Source organism: Octopus sinensis, linkage group LG26, assembly GCF_006345805.1.
Source record: "Octopus sinensis linkage group LG26, ASM634580v1, whole genome shotgun sequence".
In the NCBI taxonomy this organism is placed as follows: domain Eukaryota; kingdom Metazoa; phylum Mollusca; class Cephalopoda; order Octopoda; family Octopodidae; genus Octopus; species Octopus sinensis.
The window spans coordinates 14049276-14074979 of record NC_043022.1 but is presented as its reverse complement, the minus strand read 5'-3'; the positions used below and the strand labels follow the sequence as shown (position 1 = coordinate 14074979).

The following is a 25704-nucleotide window of genomic DNA, read 5'->3' as shown; positions in this document are numbered from 1 at the left end:
GACAAACAAGGACAGACAAACGGATTAAGTCGATTACATCGACCCCAGTGCGTAACTGGTACTTATTTAATCGACCCCCAAAAGGATGAAAGGCAAAGTCAACCTCGGCAGAATTTGAACTCAGAACGTAGCAGCTGACGAAATACCTATTTCTTTACTACCCACAAGGGGCTAAACACAGAGGGTACAAAGAAGGACAGACAAATGGATTAAGTCGATTATATCGACCCCAGTGCGTAACTGGTACTTATTTAATCGACCCTGAAAGGATGAAAGGCAAAGTCGACCTCGGCAGAATTTGAACTCAGAATGTAACAGCAGGCGAAATACGGCTACGCATTTTGTCCAGCGTACTAACGATTTTGCTAGTTTGCCACCTTATTTAATAATAGTAATAATAATTAAATACTATGGTTTTTCTTCTTGGCCCATATAACTATGTCATGTGTACATTAACATTTTCACCTGGCGACTCATATACTCTTCCCGTGCTCTAGGTGTGAATGCATATTTTGATTATATCTCCCCACCCTTATACTGACATGTACCCGGATGAGTGTCATATACAGTTAAATTTGTGGGCCCTTGAATCCCAAGTTATTACAATATTGGGTTAGTATCCTCGATGGAGAAGATGGGACCTTTGGTACTCTGCAGTGCTGTCCAGTTTGGGGATTGTTGTAGATTTCAATCCCAAAACTTGGAGCCAGACCGTCCATTATTTTCTATATGTATAGCACTGTATATCTCTCACGACTCCTCTCCAGGGAGTAGGAGTTCCATTTGTCTGTCCTTGTTTGTCCCCTCTATGTTGAGCCCCTTGTGGGTAGTAAAGAAATAAGGAGTTCCTGTTCCCCCAATCTCTCCCAGTAGACCATGTGTTTTACTGAGTCTGTCTTTGTGAAGTGACGTTGGATCACTTCTAGTTCCACAGTTAGTTTTACACTCTCAGGGGACCAAAGTTGGGAGCAGTAGTCCAGATGACTGAGAACAAAGGTTCTCCAAAGCAGAGGCATTGTGTCTCTGTTCCTGGTCCCGAAGGATCTAAGGATCCAACCTGCCAACTGACTGCATAGTATTGCCATTTGAGCAATGTGTACCTGGAAAGTTGCATCGTTGCTCATATGGATTCCCAGGTCATGCACTGACTCAAACATTGCCTGCTGGTCCCGTGTACTTCAGCTGTAGTTTGTGGGCTGATAGCTGAGTGCTTGGAATTTTGCACCATTGAACTGCATATTATTCTCATCAGCCCACTTATATATTGATGTGGAGGCACATGGCCTAGTGGTTAGAGCAGCGGACTCGCAGTCGAGGGATCGCGGGTTCGAATCTCAGACCGGGCGATGTGTGTGTTTATGAGCGAAACACCTAAGCTCCATGCAGCTCCAGCAGAAGGTAATGGCGAAACTTCTGCTGACTCTTTCGCCACAACTTTCTCTCACTCTTTCCTCCTGCGTCTTGCAGCTCACCTGCGACAGACTGGCGTTCTGTCCAGGTGGGGAACCTATATGCCAAGAAACCGGGAAACCAGCTCTTATGAGCCAGGCATGGCTCGAGAAGGAACAATAAAAAAAAAAAAATCACTTATATATTGCGTTCAGGTCATTCTGCAGTCTTAGGATGTCAGTCGGATCCATGTCTGCTAGCAATACTTTTATCATTGGCATACCTGGGGAATGTGGCTGACCCTATGGCTGAGGCCATGTCCGAGAGATCAATCACAAACAATAGTGGACTCAGCACTTCCCTGGGGGACGCCACTGAAAATTGGTGCCACTTCAGAGAGAGCACCAGTTGCTGTGACAGCCTGACTTTCTGCCCCTTAGAAAATCATGCAGCCATTCTCCCAGTCTACCAGCGATATTGAGGTCATGCAATTTGTAACATATCATCCATGATCGACTTTGTCAAAGGCCTTGGCAAAGTCGAGATATATCCCATCCACATTTGAATGGTTGAGCTGTTGTTTTAGTACCCAGTCGAAGTGCTGTAGTAGCTGTGTTAGGCAGCTCCTTCCAGGACGGAAACCTTTTTCTTTACTACCCACAAGGGGCTAAACACAGAGAGGACAAACAAGGACAAACAAACGGATTAAGTTGATTATATCGACCCCAGTGCGTAACTGGTACTTATTTAATCGACCCCGAAAGGATGAAAGGCAAAGTCGACATTGGCGAAATTTAAACTCAGAACATAAAGACAGACAAAATACTGGTAAGCATTTCACCCGGCGTGCTAACGATTCTACCAGGACGGAAACCATGTTGCGTGTCTGTAAGCTAGTCAGTTTCCTCTAGGAAAGTGGTCAGTCTTTCTCTGACAATGCGTTCCATGATCTTGCTGGCACGTGAGGTCAGAGAGAGATGGGTCTGTAGTTTATAGCACATCTGCTCTGATTCCTCCTTTGTGGACATGGCAGATTATTCCTTCTTTTAACGTTTGAAGGAAATGTACTGCATTCAAGGGAACTCTGGAAAAGCATTTGCAGTGGTTTTGCAAGAGCTTTCTTGCATGTTTTTAGCAGAATAGCTGGGAGCCCATCGGGGCCTGTTGCCGAGTTTGGGTTTATCTCGTCAACGGCCGACAATACATCCTCTTCTATAATGTCAATGTAATTGATGGTTACCTTTTTCTCTTGTAGATTAGAGGTGTTGAAGAACTCGCCAGGTCTGCTTATTTTCATGTTGATTAGTGGGGAGGTGAAAACACTTTGGAATTGTTTATTGAGTGCTTCACTTATCCTCTTGGCATGTGCAGTCACACTAAGCCCTTTTCATCAAACAGTAAACCTATCCTGTATGGATGTTTAAATCTTTATATATAAAAGTGAAGTTGTGTGTCTGTCTCCTACGGTTTAGATTCCTAACTACTCCCATATTTTGCGGTGCAGTTTAACCAAAACCGGGTATCTTATAGTCGTGATTCATATCGAGCCCTTCTGGGTATTAGCGCGTGTCTACGATGAGTCTACGATTTAAAAAAAAATTTACCATCATTTTTTTCCATTTTAATGCATTTTTTTCGCTATTATATAAGGGAAGTAACTCTCTATAAATGTCTACGATGAGTCAACGATTTTAAAAAAAATTTACCATCATTTGTTTTCCATTTTTAGTGCATTTTTTTGCTATTTTTTGGCTATAACTCTCTAAAAATGCTTATATAGTTATTTCCCTTACAAACCCGAGCAACGCCGGGCGATACTGCTAGTAAAATATATTTGTTATATGTAGTAGATATAAGGACCAATTCCAGGGGGACCTATTATTGACTTTTTTTTCAACAATCTAAGTATGTCACGAGGTTTCCAGTTCTACTCACGAATCAAATTTCATAAAAATTCATAAAATAATGTAGAAGGAGTTAGATAACAATGCCAGAAACAAACACACCCCCAGACAGAATTTGCCACATATGTAGTAGATATATATATATATATATATATATATATATATATATATATATATATATATAACAATTGCAGTGTGGAGGGTGTTTGTAAGCCATTTAAGAAACACAAAAACCGTTCGATTCACTTCAACATTTAAATTTAATTTGTCAAAATATTTTCGTCGCTTTGAGACTGCGACCTGTTCACTGACAAAACTTCGTGCTGCATCACTTTTTATTTTTTTTATATATATATATAATATATATATATATATATATATATATATACACACACACATATATACACATATATACATATATGTGGAGGCGCAATGGCCCAGTGGTTAGGGCAGCGGACTCGCGGTCGTAGGATCATGGTTTCGATTCCCAGACCGGGCGTTGTGAGTGTTTATTGAGTGGAAATACCAAAATCTCCACGAGGCTCTGGCAGGGGGTGGTGGCGATCCCTGCTGTACTCTTTCGCCACAACTTTCTCTCACTCTTTCCTCTGTTGACCTGCTCGCTTAGCCAGCGGGGTGGCGTCATTTGAAGGCTAAAACAATGCGAAGCGCATTGTGACCAGCGAACGTTGGCACTCTGAAAGGTAGGTCTGGTGAGATAGTCGAGATGCTTGAACGGAGATGTGTGGATATATGTTGCATGCAAGAAATAAGGTGGAGAGGAGGATCAGCTAGGTTCCTCACAGGCAAGGAACGCAGGTACGAGATTTTCTGGGCAGGGAACACTGACGGGGTTGGTGGCGTGGGTATACTTATCGCTGAGAAATGGGTAGATAAAGTAATTGAGGTAATCAGAGTATGTGACAGAATACTTAAGATTAGATTAGTGCTTCATCATAGTTTAGCAACCATTATATCAGCCTATGCTCCTCAGTCGGGGCTACCCGATGGACAGAAAGACCGATTCTATGACACTCTACTGCAGACTACCTCGTTGACGAACAACAGAGACCTTATCTTTGTGGCTGGTGACTTCAATGGTCACGTTGGACGACATGCTGGGGGCTTCCATGGCGTACATGGAGGCTATGGCTATGGCTCCCGCAACGAGGAGGGAACCAGGCTGCTGGAGTTCTGCGATGCAAATAATCTTATGATTTGCAACACTAACTTCAGGAAACTACCAGCCACCTAGTCACTTACCGATCGGCCAACATACCAGCCAAATTGACTACATCCTTGCAAGGCAAAGGGAGAGATGGCTGCTTATAAATGCCAAAACTTTCCCAGGTGAAGAATGTACCCCACAACATAGACTGGTAGTTAGTGACTTTAGGATCAGGACTAGGAGGACAACCAGAAGACGACAAATATGGAGAAGAAGGATCTGGAAGCTTAAAGATCCTGCAAATGGACAGAGATTTAGGGACATATTACTTGAAGCCTCTGACGAAGTAGAAGGGGATAGAGCGTCACAGGGGGTAGAAGACAGCTGGACGTTTCTAAGGGACAACCTGCTGAGAGCCACTGACCAGATCTGTGGCTGGTGCAAAGTCCCCTCTCGACCTAGAATAACGTGGTGGTGGAACAATATTGTAGACAGGGCTATTAGAGAAAAGAGACAGGCTTGGAAGGTCTGGAAAAATGGGGGTAGCAGGGAATTGTATCAGACTGCCAAAAGAGAAGCTAGGAGACAGGTTTATTTAGCCAGAGGGGAAGCAGATAAGAAAAAATTTGCCAATGTTCTGCGCCGTGAGGACCAAAGACTGGAGGTGTTTCGCGTTGCAAGACAGTGTGTGAGAGAGAATCGTGATGTAGGAGAGAAGTGTGTTCGCATGGAAGATGGTTCACTTGCGCTAAATGAGGATGCAAAGAGAGAGGTTTGGAGATGCCACTATGAAAGGTTGCTGAATGAAGAAAATGAATGGGATAAAGAGAGTCTGCCGAATGTTGACCCAACAGAGGGACCAGCTATCCGAGTTGATAGTTCCGTGGTAGCTAAGGCAATTAGAAGCATGAAGACAGGAAAAGCCCCAGGCCCATCAGGAATCACTGCAGAGATGCTCAAAATGTCTGGTAGTGTCGGCTATAGCCTAGTCACCCGTATAGTTAATCAGGTGATACACGAAGGAGTCATACCCAATGACTGGTGTAGCAGTATAATAGTCAACTGCTACAAAGGTAAAGGTGATGCCCTAGATACAAATAACTACAGAGGTATCAAGCTGTTGGATCAGGTGATGAAGGTTACGGAGAGGGTCATAGCCCAACTAATTAGAGAGAGAGTTAGTTTAGATGAGATGCAGTTTGGGTTTGTGCCAGGGAAAAGTACTACTGATGCTATATTCCTGGTAAGGCAGCTGCAGGAGAAAATACCTAGCCAAAGATAAGCCCCTGTACCTGGCTTTTGTTGACATGGAGAAAGCCTTCGACAGGGTCCCCCGATCCCTTATCTGGTGGGCAATGAGGAAACTAGGGATAGATGAATGGTTAGTGAGAGCTGTGCGGGCCATGTATAGGGACGCTGCTAGTAGGGTGAGGGTTGGAAATGAGTACAGTGAAGAATTCCGGGTAGAGGTAGGGGTCCACCAAGGCTCAGTACTCAGCCCCCTCCTATTTATCATAGTCCTCCAGGCAATAACGGAGGAATTCAAGACAGGATGCCCTTGGGAGCTCCTCTATGCTGATGACCTTGCTCTAATTGCTGAGTCGTTATCAGAACTGGAGGAGAAGTTTCAGGTGTGGAAACAAGGATTAGAATCGAAGGGCCTCAGAGTCAATCTAGCTAAAACCAAAGTCGTAATCAGTAGGAAGGTAAACAAATCACAAACACCTTCAGGTAGATGGCCCTGCTCGATCTGTAGAAAAGGTGTAGGTAGAAACTCTATAAGATGCACCAAGTGTAAGCTATGGACACATAAGAGATGCAGCAATGTCAAAGGAAGGCTAACTAGGAAGATGGTTTTTGTATGTGGCAGATGCTCAGGAACAATAAACACTGAAAATGCTCTGAGACCAACTTCCGTCACTTTCCAGGGAGAAAAACTAGAAATAGTTGATAGTTTCCGTTACCTAGGTGACCAAGTCAGCAGCGGGGGAGGGTGTGCTGAAAGTGTAACTGCTAGAGTAAGAATAGCTTGGGCAAAGTTCAGAGAGCTCTTACCTCTGCTGGTGACAAAAGGCCTCTTGCACAGAGTGAAAGGCAGACTGTATGATGCGTGTGTACGAACAGCCATGCTACATGGCAGTGAAACATGGGCCGTGACTGCTGAGGATATTCGTAAGCTCGCTAGAAATGAAGCCAGTATGCTCCGATGGATGTGTAATGCCGGTACTCACACTCGGTAGAGTGTAAGTACCTTGAGAGAAAAGCTGGACCTAAGAAGCATCAGTTGTGGTGTGCAAGAGAGACGTTTGCGCTGGTATGGTCATGTGACGAGAATGGATGAAGATAGTGTGTGAAAAAGTGCCACACCCTAGCGGTTGAGGGAACCTGTGGAAGAGGCAGACCCAGGAAAACCTGGGACGAGGTGGTGAAGCACGACCTTCGAACTTTAGGTCTCACTGAGGAAATGACTAGAGACCGAGACCTCTGGAAGTGTGCTGTGCGCGAGAAGACCCGGCAGGACAAGTGAGTCCATAACCCGTGGCCTTCTACATGGGATGGAGCCAGCCTACGTATGCATACCTTCCCTTCTTGGGACACAAAACTCTACTTGTGAAGACGTGTTGAGGCAAGTGAGGATCAGAATCGAAATCGATCAATGGAAATTGCGGATGTGTTACCAGTGCCGGTGGCATGTCGAAACTCTACTTGTGAAGACCCGTTGAGGCAAGTGAGGATCAGAATCGAAATCGATCAATGGAAATCGATCAATGGAAATTGCAGATGTGTTACCAGTGCCGGTGGCATGTAAGAGAACTTTCTGTTTCGCGACCATTGCCAGCACCGCCCCGTTTCGTGTCCGTTGCCAGCCTCGCCTGGCCTGGCCCTCGTGCCGGTGGCACATAAAAAGCACCATCCGTTCGTGGTCGTTTGCCAGCTCTGTCTGGCACCAGTGCGGGTGGCACGTAAAAAGCACCTACTACACTCACGGAGTGGTTGGCGTTAGGAAGGGCATCCAGCCGTAGAAACACTGCCAGATTTGACTGGGCCTGATGAAGCCTTCTGGCTTCACAGACCCCAGTAGAACCGTCCAACCCATGCTAGCATGGAAAACGGACGCTAAACGATGATGATGATGATGATGATATATACCGGAGTAAACACATAAATGTGAAACAAGGTGGAAAAAAAGAGTACTCAAATACCAGTGGTAGAGTGATATACTTTATTTAAAGCAGCAGAAAATTCAACAAAACCTGTTACTCTGAGTTTCACGCTGCCGTTCGTCGGACAGTTAGCCAATTTTTAAAAACTTTATTTTGAATTTTCATGCTGCATTTTGCCGTAGCTATTCAAAGTAAACACTATATATGTATATATATAGAGAGAGAGAGACATACATGTGTGTGTGTATATATATATATATATATATACATACATACATACACACACATTATACAAGGTCTGATGACTAATTGTCCAAACTGTTGCTATAGTAGCGAAACTAAAGCACGCAGAGTGAATTCTCTTGTTACAGATTGGCCTTGGACTCTGCTGTGCCTGCGATCACGCTCCAGACACCTTTACTTCCAGGCTCTGCTTGTAAACAGCGAAAGTGAGCAAGGACGCTAAAACTTAGTGCACAAGCACCACAGAATCTTAAGTTGAATCTGTGCTTCCAAGTGGCTTCAGTCTGCGTGTTTTAGGTTGGTATTATAGAAGCAGCAGCAGTCTGGATACTTATTGATCAGACCATGCATGCACACACACACACAAACATACATACATACATACATATATATATATACATACTAATAGATATATATATATATATACTCTTTACTCTTTTACTTGTTTCAGTCATTTGACTGCGGCCATGCTGGAGCACCGCCTTTAATCAAGCAACTTAAACCCGGGACTTATTCTTTTGTAAGCCCAGTACTTATTCTATCGGTCTCTTTTGCCGAACCGCTAAGTAACGGAGACATAAACACACCAGCATCGGTTGTCAAGCAATGCTAGGGGGACAAACACAGACACATACAAACACACACACACGTATATATATACATATACATATATACGGCAGGCTTCTTTCAGTTTCCGTCTACCAAATCCACTCACAAGGCTTTGGTCGGCCTGAGGCTATAGTAGAAGACACTTGCCCAAGGTTGGTAAACAAGCTACTTACCACACAGCCACATACATATTAATAAATATATATATATTTATATATGCATACATATATATATATACATATTGATAAATGTATATATATTTATATATACATGCATACATATATACACACACACACACATACATACACACAGCTATATATATATCTCAAGTGGGTTGGTAACAAAAGGAATAAGGAGTTGTGTTGCCTTCTCAAGAACCACAGTTTAACCATGCTTTGCTCCACGCAGGCTTCTACATATCCTGTTTCTCCTATAATAATAATAACAATAACAACAACAACAATAATAATAATAATAGTTATCTAACTGAAAGTATATTTGTATACTTGGTACACTGCTTTTACTAATCCCTTATCAGTTGTCTATATATGTTTTCCTCTATATTTCCGTTCGCATTGGTTTCCATGACAACATATTTTTTCGCTTGTGTACCCTTACAACAATATCTGGTCACCTATAGGCGGTGAGCTGGCAGAGACGTTAGCACGCAGGGCAAAATGCTTAGCATTATTTCGTCTGTGTTTACGTTCTGAGTTCAAATTCCGCCGAGGTCAGCTTTACCTTTTATCCTTCCAGGGTCGATAAATTAAGTACCAGTTGCGTACTGGGGTTGATCTAATCAACTGACTCCCTTCCCCAAAATTTCGGGCCTTGTGCCCAGAGTAGAAATGATCATATTGGTTTCCATGACAGCATATTATTTGCTTGTGCACCCACACAACAATATCCAAGCACTTATAGGTGGCGAGCCGGCAGAGACGTTAGTATGCTGGGCGAAATGCTTAGTGGTATTTCATCTGTGTTTACGTTTTGAGTTCAAATCCCTCTGAGGTCAACTTTGCCTTTTATCCTTCTGGGGTCAATAAATTAAGTACCAGTTGTATACTGAGGCTGAGAGTCGATCTAATCAACTCCCCAAAAATTTCGTGCTTTGTGCCTAGAGTAGAAAAGAATATCTGGCCAATTATGTTTTAACTTTGTAGTTGTTTTAATTTCAAAGTTCCACCGATATTCTTTTGGCACATCAGTCTTAATTTATTCAACTTTGTGTGTTGTTATTCCGAGTAACTGTGTTCGGTCAGGCCCCTGTTAATGCTACTGCCAACATGTAATATGTCTCACGATTGAGCTGTCGTCCCGTCCCCTAAGCAAGCAACCCAACCCTACCAAGCCTGCTTGGAAAGTAGAGTGGTTTTCTTTGGACATCCTACAGGACGACAAGCAAAACCTGTCAAAGGATGGATAAACTCTTCAGGATGAATAGCCATCCAACAGCTGAAACTGAGAGACCCACGCCTCTCATCTTTGTTTCGACATCTCGCTCAGGAAGGAAAACTCTAATATGACACGAACTACTTCATTTACATTTCCACTTCTGTGTGAGGAAATGAAAAGGAAATTGCTAAACAAGACTTGCCTGGTTGGGGAACTGAAAACCTCTCATTAGTTTCTGGACTAATTAGCTTTGTAAGTGAGAGTTTTAGCAGTTTGGGGCAAGCTAATTACTAACTTTAAATTTCAGCATAGCCGTTGCCTTTAAAAAGCTGCCTAACCATACTTAACTCTTCCTTTTAACTCTTTTACTTTTTACTTTATATATATATATATATATATACTAGCAGTATCGCCCAGCGTTGCTTGGGTTTAATTTCTTTTCGACCCTTTAGAATTGGAATTTTTGAAAAGTAAAAATTTTGCATTTTGTAGCGTGTTATTCTCTTTAAGTGAACATTTTTCTGGTTGAAATACACCGAAAAATGGCAACACAGCAGTCAAAAAATCATAAAAAATAGGGATTTTCATAGTAAAAAGCACCTTTTTGATGTAAATAATTTTTGGTGTTAACATGGTCCGATTTGAATTTTTTCTTCTACGGAAGGAAGAGCAAGCCTTCTATCATACTCTCAATTTTGGCCAACTTGCGCCGCAGGGTCTTGGAGGAGATAGTGTTAGTTGAAGGCTACCAAATCTGCCACACACAGACAACTTCAGCTTTATATATATATATATATATATATATATATATATATATATATAATGATATATATATATATATATATAACTGGCACTCCTTTTGTTATATCAGTGAGTGTTCTGGTTGATCTGATCTATGAAACAGCCTGCTTGTGAAATTAACATGCAAGTGGCTGATTACTCCACAGACACACACAGCCTAAATGGAGTTCTAGGGGAGATTCAGCGTGGCACAGAATGCGACAAGGCTGGCCCTTTGAAATAACGAGGAATAAGCTAATTTGTCAGTGATGGTATACTCGTTGACAGTCGTCATTTTGTCTTGTATATGTACATGTGTGTATTTGTGTGTGTCTGTGTTTATTTCACATTTCCCCCGATGCTCCAGTTCCACCCGGCTGGCAAAAATGAGTTGCAGCCGTATTTCAAAAGGGCCAGCCTTGTCGCATTCTGTGCCACGCTGAATCTCCCCTAGAACTCCATTTAGGCTTTGTGTGTCTGTGGAGTAATCAGCCACTTGCATGTTAATTTCACAAGCAGGCTGTTTCATGGATCACATCAACCAGAACACTCACTGTCATAACAAAAGGAGTGCCAGTTATATATATCTTTATATATATATATATATTTAAATGTTTGTTGTGCAAGATTTTTTATGTGAAGTCGTGTGTTGAAACAGATATTGTTGTATTTAGGAATGGTCATTTTGCCAGTTTAGCATATATATATAGGTGAGAAAACTATGTCATTGTATGAAAAAAATTTATAACATTCTTCAAACATAATGACTCAAATATAAATTTTTTAACCTTTTAAAACAAGCCTTCTGTAGTTTTTTCACTTTTTACTATTTTCTATATATATATATATATATATATATCTTTATATATAAAAGTAAGGTTGTGTGTCTGTCTCCTACGATTTAGATTCGTAACTACTCCCACATTTTGCGGTGCAGTTTAACCAAAACCGGGTATCTTATAGTCGTGATTCATATCAAGCCCTTCTGGGTATTAGCGCATGTCTACGATGAGTCTACGATTTAAAAAAAAATTTACCATCATTTTTTCCCGTTTTAATGCATTTTTTCGCTATTTTTTGGCTATAACTCTCTAAAAATGCTTATATAGTTATTTCCCTTACAAACCCGAGCAACGCCGGGCAATACTGCTAGTATATATATATATCTTTATATATAAAGCTGTAGTTGTCTGTGTGTATGGCAGGTTTGGTAGCCTTCAACTAACACTATCTCCTCCAAGACCCTGTGGCGCAAGTTGACCAAAATTGAGAGTATGATAGAAGAAGGCTTGCTCTTCCTTCCGTAGAAGAAAAAAATTCAAATCGGACCATGTTAACACCAAAAATTATTTACATCAAAAAGGTGCTTTTTTTCTATGAAAATCCCTATTTTTTATGATTTTTTTGACTGCTGTGTTGCCATTTTTCGGTGTATTCAACCAGAAAAATGTTCACTTAAAGAGAATAACAAGCTACATAATGCAAAATTTTTACTTTTCAAAAATTCCAATTCTAAAGGGTCGAAAAGAAATTAAACCCAAGCAATGTTGGGCGATACTGCTAGTATATATATATAAAGTTAATCCAAACGTGAAAACACAAAGAGAAAACACAACAACGCGAGGACGTGGAACAAATATAGTATTATTGGACGCTCAGGAAAGGAGGGTTTAACGTTTTGGGCGGAGCTCTTCGTCGGAAACATAGGAGAAGGAAAGATCCAGAGAAGGGAAGACAGAGAGGAAAAAAATCGCCAACGGTACACACGCGGTTATATATATATAAAGTAAAAAGTAAAAGAGTCAAAAGGAAGAGTAAGTATGGTTAGGCAGCTTTTTAATCGCTACAAATGTTTCGATACATACAGATCCTCGTATATACGGGATTTAAAGTTGAGTTTAAATTCAATTATTTAATGAGTTACCTGTGTAAGAAGCTCTATATGTGTCTCCTCAGGCGATACTCAGTTGCTGTCTCCGTAAGTCAATCTAGATTCCCATGCTACAACATCCATGGCTTCTTCTTTGAAACTTTTTGACTCTTTTACTTTTTATTTTCACTCACGAGGAATACCTAAGACTAGAATTGGTAGCATACCATAAGAATACTACCGGCTATTTGGGAATTCTAAGAGTGAACGTGCTCTATTTGTACTCTTATACATTCTTCACTGAACACACCTCAACAGACTATATATATATATATATATATATAGGTGCAGGAGTGGCTGTGTGGTAAGTAGCTTGCTTACTAACCACATGGTTCCGGGTTCAGTCCCACTGCATGGCACCTTGGGCAAGAGTCTTCTACTATAGCCTCAGGCCGGCGAAAGCCTTGTGAATGAATTCGGTAGATGGAAACTGAAAGAAGCCCGTCGTATATATATATATATAATATATTTGTTTGTGTGTCTGTGTTTGTTCCCCCCCCCCAACATCGCTTGACAACCGATGCTGGTGTGTTTTCGTCCCCGTCACTTAGCGGTTTGGCAAGAGAGACCAATAGAATAAGTACTAGGCTTACAAAGAATAAGTCCTGGGGTCGAATTTGCTCAACTAAAGGTGGTGCTCCAGCATGGTCACAGTCAAATGACTGAAAGAAATAAAAGAATAAAAGGAAAGTGTATATATATATATATATATATATATATATATATACATACATATATATACACTGTCAAAATTGAGGATGCAATTTCCTCGTTAAAGAATTTTAAGATCCAGATATCAACTGGTGTTATTGATTTATATATTGTGAGGAAGTTCCTCAATATAAAGGGATTAAACTGTCCAATATTGAGTTAAATAAATATATGAAAATGGAGAAGAAATATAGCGGATACTTATTTAATTTTATTTATATCACGATGGAAACATATCAAATAATGTAATACAAATAAAATTTAAAGGAACATAATTAAATAAGTATCCACTATATTTCTTCTCTATTTTTTTTATATCTATGTTTAATATAATAAATGTGTGTGTCAGTGTGTCACACTTTTCCAACTTTACTCCTAGAGGCCGTAGCCCAATATATCATACCATTTTGGAATCAGGCTGGCTCCATGAGTAAATTAAAAACATTACCGCGATTGTTTTTGGCGATTTTTTTTCTTTCTTTTTTTTTTACATGATTTTTTTTTTTGCAACAAATTTTCTTGTACGATAACAAATTTTATAACTTGGAAATGAATTTTAGGGATAATCAAAATTAATTGTGAAATCCAGCGATTATTTTCGGTGATTTTTTTTGCGACGAATTTGATCATCATTGGGATATGACTCTGGAGGAAGCAATTATAACAAATTCTCCAAAACAAATCAGAGATCTGTTTGCAGATCTTCCCATTCGGGGTCAGTAGCTTAAAAGCTAGTAACACTATATATATATTTCGTTTTGGGATTTGGTTTGCAAGATTCTTTATGTGAGTTTGTGTCTTAAAGCATATTTTGTTGTGTCTGGGGGGAGTCATTTTCTTTTTGTGCCTTATAATTTAACACACTCACTGGTAAAGTTACCACTCATATACAACATATTTCGAAGCTGTTCACAGGAACTCGGCTTTGTCACACAACATGAAAATTAACATACTGATAGCCGGTGGCACGTAAAACACCATTCGAGCGTGATCGTTACCAGCATCACCTTACTGGCCCCTGTGCCGGTGGAATGTGTAAAAGATTCAAGCGAGGCCGTTGCCAGAACCGCCTGACTGGCCCCGTGCCGGTGGCACGTAAAAGCACTCACTACACTCTCGGAGTGGTTGGCGTTAGAAAGGGCATCCAGCTGTAGAAACTCTGCCAGATCAAGATTGAAGCCTGGTGCAGCCATGTGGTTCACCAGCCCTCAATCATTCATCCAACCCATGCTAGGATGGAAAGCGGATGTTAAATGATGATGATGATGATAGTAGACTTAGGATAATGAACAACGTGTCCCCCACTCTGAAAACCCTGTGAAATAAAGAAACATGTACTGAACTCCATAATTTTTTAATGTCCATCTTCCATGCCGGCATGGGCTGGATAGTTTGGCAGGATCCAATGGGTTTAAGGACTGCATTGTGCTCCAGTGTTTGCTTTAGCAGGCTTTCTGTAGCTCAATGCCCTTCCTAATACCAATTCATGGCCCCAGCAATAACAAGGTCACCATGCAGCTTACAAAACTAAGATCTCCTTTGACTTGGTGGGGGTCACAGTAGAGCAGGAGACAGCTTTATGCGAGATGTGAGGTTAACATATGAAAGAGGGTGAGGATTCTTGCTGTGAGGATAGAAGCAGAGGGAATGAGGTAGGTAGAAGTTACAAGTGTGCGAGGAAAGTGAGGGATGGTTAAGAGATTGGAAATAGATGAGGAGATACATGGTCACACACACACACACACACACACACACGCATAATGGAGGGAGGTAAGGGAAGAGATCGGGTGGTGTTGGAGGTTGGATGTAGTGAGTAGGGAACAAGGGTGAGGGTAATTGATGATGCATGCTTTGAGGAGAAGGGGGGAAAGTAGGTGATGACTGACAATACAGAAAGGAGTGAAAAGTATCCCGGAAAGTAATAGAGTAGACATGGGGAGGTTGAGAGCAGGGGAGAGGGCCAACATAATGTGGTGGTGGGTGGGTGGAGGGGTGAATGGTGGTTTACAAGGAGAGACAATTTGGCAACACAAAAAGAGTGATCAGTGTGAAATGTGAGTGGAGTGAAGAGAGAAAGGGAGAAAGAAAATTGGGGTCACCATACAGCGACAGAATATTGCAGCTAGAAAGGAAATGTTGGGAGGGGGGAGTGATAATGAAATAATCGATGATAAGGGAAGCCTGAACAAGAACTTGGTTGAAGGGTGTAGGTGTAGGTGTGTGTGTGCGTTCATGTATCTGTATGTGTCATCATCATCGTTTAACGTCTGCGTTCCATGCTAGCATGGGTTGGGCGATTTGACAGAGATTGGCGAACCAGATGGCTGCACCAGGCTCCAATCTTGATCTGGCAGGGTTTCTACAGCTGGATGCCCTTCCTAACGCCAACCACTCCGAGAGTGTAGTGGATGCTTTTACATGCCACCGGCACGAGGGCCAGTCAGGTGATACTGGCAACAACTCGCTTGAATGTGTGTATATATTTGCATATATTTATTTATATATATATATATATATATGTATATATATATATATATATATATATATATATACACACACACACATGTGTATGTATATATTTATATATACACGCATGTGTGTGTGTATGTATATGTGTGTATATATGTGCGTATATGTGTGTGTGTGTGTGTGTGTATGTGCGTATATATGTGTGTGTGTGTGTGTATATACATACAGATGTGTGTCTGTATGTGTGTGTACACACACATTGTGTTTCTAGAGTCTCAGTTTTGCCAGGCTGGAGAGTTCTTGAGTTCTACATACATACATATATATATATATATATATGTATGTATGTACCATGTTTTTGATAAGCAAGCTACATATGACACAGCCACTCCTGCGCCTATATATATATATATATATACACATACACACATGCATATATATATATATATATATATATATATATGTATTTGGCGTTAGGAAGGGCATCAAGCTGTAGAAACTCTGCCAGATCAAGATTGGCGTCTGGTTCGCCAGACATCAGTCAAATCATCCAACCCATGCATGGAAATCGCACGTTAAATGATGATAATGATATATACATATATATACAAATACATATATATGTATATATATATACGCATGTATTTACATTTGTATTTAGTCAGCAAGATTCCTGATGTGAAGTCATGTGTTGAAAGAAATACTATTGAACCTTTGGGAGGGGCATTATGCTAGCAATAATAAACACACGCATGAACACTGGTTCACTCCTTTATTGTTATTGTTCAGTATTGTTAGTGTTGTTATTTCTTCTTTCTTTTTTTTTTCTCAAATAATTATTTCATCACATTGTTGCAATCTTTTCAGTGATTGTACCTGCACATGTAGCTGGCATGTGGAAGCAATTACTAATTCTTGGGGTTTACATTCCAGAAGAGGGTCAGCAGTAGGCGTGGGATTTTTTATCATAAAAAGTAGGCCCAAAGGCAAAAAAAGATTGGAGCTTTTCTCTTCAAGGCTAGCTTTTTGTGCCGATTTCCCGAATGCATATTAACCTATGAACCTGCTACACACACTGTCTTGTCTTTGTGATAGACATTTCCACAACTGTCAGCTCAGTTTGGATAAGGATTTAGCTGGCCAAATGAATCTAATGTGAATATTTTCTTCTGTTTTGGCAAGCTTCTGTACAGTTTTTGTAATCAACTGATTGGGAAGGCTACAGAATTATTCTTTTAATTGTGTTGAATGGATAATGGATAAACTTTATAATTCATGACCAACTTAAATATTACTCGTGCAGTGAAATAAAACTTACTATTAAATACAGGGCTGTGAAGTTGGCGGAATTTGAACTCAGGACGTAACGACAGACGAAATACGGCTACGCATTTCGCCCGGCGTGCTTACGTTTCTTATTTCTTTGCTACCCACAAGGGGCTAAACACAGAGGGGACAGACAAACGGACTAAGTCGATTATATCAACTCCAGTGCGTAACTGGTACTTAATTTATCGACCCCGAAAGGATGAAAGGCAAAGTTGGCCTCGGCGGAATTTGAACTCTGAACGTAACGACCAACAAAATACGGTTACGCATTTCGCCCGGCATCCCAACGTTTCTGCCAGCTCACCACCTTCTTCACATGTATATAACTAATCAATGACAATAAGTTACTTTGGTCTGTGACCAGGTTATCCCTGAAGTAGCTAGGGGTAGATGAATGGCTTGTGACAGCCATACAAGCTTTGTACAAGGATGCTGTCAGTAAGGTGAGAGTTAGTAAGAGTTTAGTAAGGAGTACAGTGTGCAGGTAGGAGTACATCATTGTTTGGGTCTCAGTCCTCTTCTATTCATCCAAATCTTCTAGGCCATAACAGAAATGTTGAAAACCAGATGCCTAATAGATACACCTTAACCCTTTCGATACCAACCTGGCTGAAACTGCCTCTCGCTCTGTAGTACAAATGTTTTGTCTCCCTAAGTTTTGAATTAAAATCTTCCACCAAATCTTAGTCACAATGTTCTTAACACTAGCTTAATGATAATTTATTTCACTAAATTCTTTATTAGATTTTAAATTAATTGAAAGAAATACAGAGCATCTCAACAGAAATAGGGTAACAAAAGGGTTAAAAGATACAATAGAGAAACAATTCTTAATCCTTTCGTTACCAACCTGGCTGAAACCAGCTCTGGCTCTCAAGTTTACAAAAGTTTTGAATTAAAATCTTCCACCAAACCTTAATCACAATTTATGTTCCTAACACTAGCTGAATGATAACTAAGTTGTTTTGCTAAATTCTTTGTTATATTTAAAATCAATTGAAAGAAACACAGAGCATCTCAACAGAAATATGGTAACAAATGTCTTGTTTTCCTAAGTTTTGAATTAAAAATCTCCCACCAAACCTTAATCACAATTTATGTTCCTAACACTAGCTGAATGATAACTAAGTTATTTTACTAAATTCTTTGTTACATTTACAATCAATTGAAAGAAATACAGAGCATCTCAACAGAAATATAGTAACAAGTGGGTAAAAGATATGAAGGCAGTAAAAAAAAATTACTATTAAAATGCTTGAAATATCTGGTTGAGTTTTAGCCCTGACACTCTTCGTGTGTGAGAAGGAAGAGTGAGTGAGAGTGAGAGAGAGAGAATGTGGTAGTTAGTATGACTTATGTAGACCTATTTCTAATGTGTAAACGGGAGTGATTCCTATTTGAAACAAACATGTAATTTGCATGTAGAATGAATAAATGGACAAACGATTCCGTAAATGACTGGGCTACACTTAGTGCAAGTAGTTCTCTGTGGCTAACGAACTATTCAGTGTGATTAAAACTGGAAATGTCACAGAAGACATTCATAGAGGATGTTTAATCAAGTATGGTTTATCTACCACGTGAGGGTGGGTGTGGTGACGAAACATAACCACAAACCTACTTTGCTATAAGTATACCATGTGGCTGCACGACTGAGGTAAGCCTTGTCTTGTAACCAACACTTGCTTGCCGTCGAGTGAGAGAGAGAGAGAGAGAGGTGTGTGATTAACCAACACAGAGACAAAAGTTGCTCGAAGTTTTCGAAGACGGTGATTCTTCCGTCCGTCTTTTTATTTTTTTTATTATTATTTTTATTTTTTTTTTTTTTTGCAAAACGTTGAGTTGCGCTGAATTTGAGGATTACAAGGGTCTGTTTTTTTAATAGGGAGCTAAAACCAACGTTGATCGAACGGGACTATCCAACTTATAGGGATGCATTTTTCAGGCTCGCTCCATAAACACAGGTACGTGTTGCCTCTGTTTTGATTCTCAGGTACCACTTAAGAAGAGTGGTCCCGGTGCGCGCACTCGCGTACCTGCGCATCCGCTCTAGCCAGTCGTGACTAGTCGATCCTTACTTTGTGTTTTTTTTTGTTTTTAAAAAAATTAGGATCTTTTCCTTTTGAACGGCAGGTGTCAACATAATTTCTAGTTAACTAAACACTTTTAAACTTCGTATACTGGTAGAATGTGTTTATAAAACATCATTTTTTTCTTGGCTTTATTGAGAAAATTCTATAGTTTGTAAGATATTTTATCTGAAATTTCGAGCATTTCGGCAATTTTAACCAATCGCTGGAGTCTATTTGGGGTGAAAACATTCCGTGCTGTACGAATATGTCCCTCCTTTAAGAAACAACAAAATTTTATCAGGAACCCTTAAAATACTATTGTGCATCTCCAGTTTACTATTTTGTTTTGTAGACCCCCCAAAAATCTTATATGGACCCCCACTTATGAACCACTGGTTCACCCAACTAAATCCACGAGAGAGTGCCCCAGCAAGGCTGTAGTCCAAAGACCGAAACAAGTAAAAGATTAAAGATTATCATCATCATCATCATCATCATCATTATTATTATTATTATATTTTTGACTTTTGCTTTATTATTTGTACAAGTTGGCTCCAAGTCTCACCCGGAGGCCTCAAGAGACAACAGGTTGGAAGTTCACGTTGTTGTTATGCCTAGTGTGCCATATATTTGGGGTTTTTTTGTGTTGTGCTGGTGGATGTCTAAAAAAAAAAAAAAAAAAAATGTTTGTGTTTTGAACCTTGAGATTACATAGAAAGTATTTTGCGTAGGATATGAGCAGTTCCCATGAGCACTATCTTTTGAATTTCTGCCATTTTGGGGTTTCCTGGTATCTGAGTTAGGTATTATTATTGTTATTCTTATTATTATTATTATTATTTATTATTATTATATTATTATTATTATTATTATATTATTATTATTATTATTATTATTATTATTATTATTATTATTATTATTATATTATTATTATATTATTATTATTATTATATTATTATTATTTATTATATTATTATTATTATTATTAGTATTATTATTATTATTATTATATTTTATTATTATTATTATATATTATTATTATTATTATTATTATTATATTATATTATTATTATTATTATTATTATTATTATTATTATTATTATTATTATTATTATTATTATATTATTATTATTATTATTATTATTATTATTATTATTATTATTATTATTATTATTATTATTATTATTATTATTATTATTATTATTATTATTATTATTATTATTATTATTATTAAGGCAGCAAGCTGGCAGAATCATTAGCACACTGGACGAAATGCTTAAACAGTATTTCACCTGTCGTTACATTCTGTGTTCAAATTCCTCCAAGGTTGACTTTGCCTTTCATCCTTTTGGGGTCGATGTGATCAGTTGTCCCCCTCTCCACAAAATTCCAGGCTTTGTGCCTATAGTAGAGAGAATTATCATTATTATTATGAGGTTAGAGAGGAGAGTGCTGTCTGATGGCAAGTTTTCTGAAAGGTGGGTGAATTGTGCAAGAATGGCCAGTACAAATGGACCAATTCTGAGGTTTTGCCTGTAATTGAAAAAGGTATTATAAAAGGAGAAAGGGGCTCTCTACCCCACCTTTTGACCAGGCTCCCGTTGCTTTTATGGGGTTTTTCCACGTGAGACCTTTTCTTTTTTTTGAAGCGTTTCCTCTATTGGGAGTTTTGTAAATTGTTGATTTTTCGTTGTTATAAAGTTTGTTTACACGGCCCTTTTTTTTTCTTTCAAAAAACAGACAAAACCTTTTGTAACCTTTCGTCCTGTTTTGTCCCTTTATGTTTTCCAATCATGTTTGTCAGCCCTTGTGGCCAATAAAAGAATTAATTATTATTACTATTATTATTAAGGTGGTGAGCTGGCAGAATCGCTAGCACGCTGGGCGTAATGCTTAGCGGTATTTCACCTGTCGTTATGTTCCGTGTTCAAATTCCACTGAGGTCGACTTTGCCTTTCATCTTTTCAGGGTCAATAAATTAAGTACCAGTTTGACATTGGGGTCAATGTAATCAGCACATCCTTTCTCCCAAAATGACTGTCCTTGTGGCAAAATTTGAAACCATCTTTATTATTATCTTTATTATTATTATTATTATTATTAAGGCAGCTAGCTGGCAGGACTTTTAGCACACTGGACAAAATGTTCAGTGGTATTTCACCCATCGCTATGGTCTGAGTTCAAATTCCACCGAGGTCGACTTTACCTTTCATCCTTTCAGGGTAGATAAATTAAGTACCAGTTGCGTACTGGGGGTTGATCTTATCGACTGGCCCTCTCCACCAAAATTTCAGGCCTTTTCACCTGTAGTAGAAAGGATTATTATTAAAGTGTAGTAGGAAGGCAGCGAGCTGGCAGAAACGTTAGCCCTCCAGGCGAAATGCTTAGCAGTATTTCATCTGCTATTACATTCTGAGTTCAAATTCTGCCAAAGTCAACTTTGCCTTTCATCCTTTCGGGGTCGATAAATTTAGTTCTAGTTATGCACTGGGGTTGATGTAATCAACTTAATACCTATGTCTGTCCTTGTTTGTCTCCTCTATGTTTAGCCCCTTGTGGGTAATAAAGAAATAGGTATTTCATCTGCTGTTACGGTCTGAGTTCAAATTCTACCAAAGTCAACTTTGCCTTTTATCCTTTCAGAGTCGATTAAATATCAGTTATGCACTGGGGTCGATGTAATCGACTTAATTCCTTTGTCTGCCCTTGTTTGTTCCCTCTGTGTGTAGCCCCTTGTGGGCAATAAAGAAATAAGAACGGATTATTATTATTATTATTATTATTATTATTATTATTATTATGTTTGTTTTCATTTTCTTTTTCCTCACTCTCAACTTTTCTCCTCTTTTAGATCCGTGCTCGACTCTTTGAATGAGGCCCAACAGAAAGTTGTGAAATATTTTGTCTGAAATGGCCAAAACACAGCGATCAACTTCAGGAGGATGAATTTAATTGGACGCGAATCAGAGAAAACATTCCTTCGCAATTTTCTCAAATCAAAGCACCGACTGCTCCAAGTTTATGGTCAACCGTCTGTGGGCAAGACCTGTTTAGTTACAGAAGTAAGTAGATATTCTCAAAAGACAAAAAAAATGCTAATTTTCATGTCTTATATACAATATTGAACCAATTTAACTCGTTAGCATTCAGATTTCTTCGTCAAATGCTTGTTAATTTACATCGATTTGAATTAGTCATGCATCATCTTGTAGCGCTGGTGCTTCATATATATAGGTTTTGAAGATATTCTTTGTGAATATTCTTTCTCATTGATTTTTAAATAGATATTTACATCTGCAGCTCAGCTGATCTCTTGTACCTACAAACATATATGCATATGTATGCACGTACATACAATTTCAGAAGTCATCTGGCCTTCAGATATGAATATTTCTTTTAAAAATCACTGGCAAAGAGAATATTTAAAACACAAACTTTAAAACCTATAGCTTCTCTTTTTAGATACTAAATTTACATTTATGTGTTCATTATTTACAATGGAAGGATAGGTGTCCTCATCTTGTTTGCTGTTACCACAACATTTCAGCTGATGTACTCTCTGGTGGAATTTCAATCCCCAACCCTTCATTTGACTAAAGGGGTACTCTGTTCTCATTCCTAAGGTGTTCTTTTTTGCTGATGTTATTTTTTCTTTTTTTCTGTTGATATTCATCATCATCATCGTCATTGAGATTTCAATGATATCATCATCCTCATCATCATCCTCATTTAGCGTCTGTTTTCCATGTTGGCATGGGTTAGATGGATTAACTGGAACTGGCATGGCCGGAGAGCTGCACCAAGTTCCAGTCTGGTTTGGCATGGTTTCTATGGTTGGATGCTCTTCCTGACGCCAACCACTCCGAATGTGTAATGGATGGCAGAGCAACAAGCTGGCCTTCGTGTCGATGGCACGTTAAACACACCATTCAAGCGTGATTATTACCAGTGTCGCTTTACTGGCACGTGAAACATTTGAACAAAGTCGTCGCCAGTGCCGCTGGACTGGCTCCTTTGAAGGTGGCACGTAAAAAGCACCATTTGGGAATAGCCATTGCCTGTACCACCAAACTGGCCCTCGTGCTGGTGGCACGTAAAGGCACCCACTACACTCTCAGAGTGGTTGGCGTTAGGAAGGGCATCCAGCTGTAGAAACTCTGCCAAATCAAGATTGGAGCCTTGTTCGCCAGACCTCAGTCAAATCGTCCAACCCATGCTAGCATGGAAAGCGGATGTTAAATGATAATGATGACATTGTAGGGTAGGTGCAAGGGACCAGGTCTGGTCAGTTTGAAAATAAAACGAGTAGGTTGCTTTGACTGGAAATGGCCAGTTTAAACACTAAAGGGTTAAGGTGGTGAACTTGCAGAATCGTTAGTACTTGGGGGGGGGGGGGGGATTTCAATTGCCCTTACGTTCTGAGTTCAAATTCCATTGAGGTCAGCTTTGTCTTTCATCCTTCAGCAGTCGATAAAATAAGTACCAGTTCAATATTGGGGTCAGTGTAATTCACTTACAACCTTCCCTCAAATTTCTGCCCTTGTGCCAAAATTTGGGACACTATATATTTATATCTACTTAACCTTTTTGATACCAACCTACCGAGGATGCCCCCCACCCCCGACCCCCACCTATTATCATGATACATGTTTCCTGTGTTCACTCTTTCATTATCATATTTCTATTGAAATACGCTGCCTTCATTTCACGATTTGAAAATCATGAAAATCATAGGCGCAGGGGTGGCTGTGTGGTAAGTAGTTTGCTTACCAACCACAATGTTCCGGGTTCAGTCCCACTGCGTGGCACCTTCGGCAAGTGTCTTCTACTATAGCCTCGGGCCGACCAAAGCCTTGTGAGTGGATTTGGTAGGCGGAAACTGAAAAGAAGCCCGTCATATATATAGGTGTATGGGTGTTTGTGTGTCTGTGTTTGTCCCATCAACATCGCTTGACCACCGATGCTGGTGTGTTTACGTCCCTGTAACTTAGCGGTTTGGCAAAAGAGCCCGATAGAATAAGTACTAGGCTTACAAAGAATAAGTCCTGGGGCTGATTTGCTCGACTAAAGGCGATGCTCCAGCATGGCCGCAATCAAATGACTGAAACAAGTAAAAGAGTAGAGGAAAGAGTAATTTACTAAAGTACCTTCATCTTTATTAAGCTGGTGCTTGGAACATAAAATAGGATGAAATCTTTGTCCAGTTTAGGCCATTTTGGCTGTTTTGTTGTCACATGTCTGTTGAAATATGCTGGCTTTGTTTAATTTAATTTTGAAAATCATGAATTTATTAAAATAACTTTGTCATCATTAAGTTAAATTCACGTGGAATTTTCTCTGGCAGAGCGGGTTTAAGGGATCTAAGTTGCATGTTAATTTACTAAATTCTTCATTATTTTAAAAATTGGTACGTAAAAAGCACCAATCGATCTTGGCCGTTGCCAGCCACCCCTGGCACTTAAAAAGCACCCACTACACTCTCGGAGTGGTTGGTGTTAGGAAGGGCATCCAGCTGTAGAAACACTGCCAGATCAGACTGGAGCCTGGTTCAGCCTCCCGGCTTCCCAGACCCCAGTTGAACTGTCCAACCCATGCTAGCATGGAAAACGGACGTTAAACGATGATGATGATGATGAATGGTATTGTATTTTAAAAGAAACATGGTAATAAAACGGTTAGTGATTCTCACATCACTGTTTAGTAAATACAGTGAAGTCTGTTTTGCTAATGAGATCTAATAAGACTGGAATATTCTTTGTAAGCCCCGTACTTATTCTATCGGTCTCTTTTGCCGAACTGCTAAGTGACGGGGACATAAACACACCAGCATCGGTTGTCAAGCAATGCTAGGGGGACAAACACACACACACACACACATATATATATACATATATACGACAGGCTTCTTTCAGTTTCCGTCTACCACATCCACTCACAAGGCATTGGTCGGCCCGGGGCTATAGCAGAAGAGACTTGCCCAAGATGCCACGCAGTGGGACTAAACCCGCAACCATGTGGTTGGTTAACAAGCTACTTACCACACAGCCACTCCAGCACCTATAAATATATATATATATATACATATATACGACAGGCTTCTTTCAGTTTCCGTCTACCAAATCCACTCACAAGGCATTGGTTGGCCTGGGGCTATAGCAGAAGAGACTTGCCCAAGATGCCACGCAGTGGGACTGAACCCGCAACCATGTGGTTGGTTAACAAGCTACTTACCACACAGCCACTCCAGCACCTATAAATATATATACATATATACGACAGGCTTCTTTCAGTTTCCGTCTACCAAATCCACTCACAAGGCATTGGTCGGCCTGGGGCTATAGCAGAAGAGACTTGCCCAAGATGCCACGCAGTGGGACTGAACCCGCAACCATGTGGTTGGTTAACAAGCTACTTACCACACAGCCACTCCAGCACCTATAAATATATATATATATATATATATATATATATACATTTCAACAATTGAGGGTAAAATTAATTAATTAATCAATTTCACCAAGTATTCAGTATGCAAAGGGAC

The 25704-nt window shown here is 39.8% G+C and overlaps 1 protein-coding gene across 4 annotated transcripts in view; it reads left to right on the top strand.

The window, feature by feature from the left end:
- Positions 1 to 25704, top strand: part of LOC115224678 — a 66349-nt gene that overhangs the window by 3641 nt on the left and 37004 nt on the right. For all 4 annotated transcript variants that reach the window (XM_029795536.2, XM_036513827.1, XM_036513826.1 and 1 more), the window contains exon 2: positions 22015 to 22225. In XM_029795536.2, the coding sequence (XP_029651396.2) occupies positions 22106 to 22225 (120 nt within the window). In that variant the 5' untranslated portion in view covers positions 22015 to 22105. The remainder of the gene's footprint in view (positions 1 to 22014; positions 22226 to 25704) is intronic.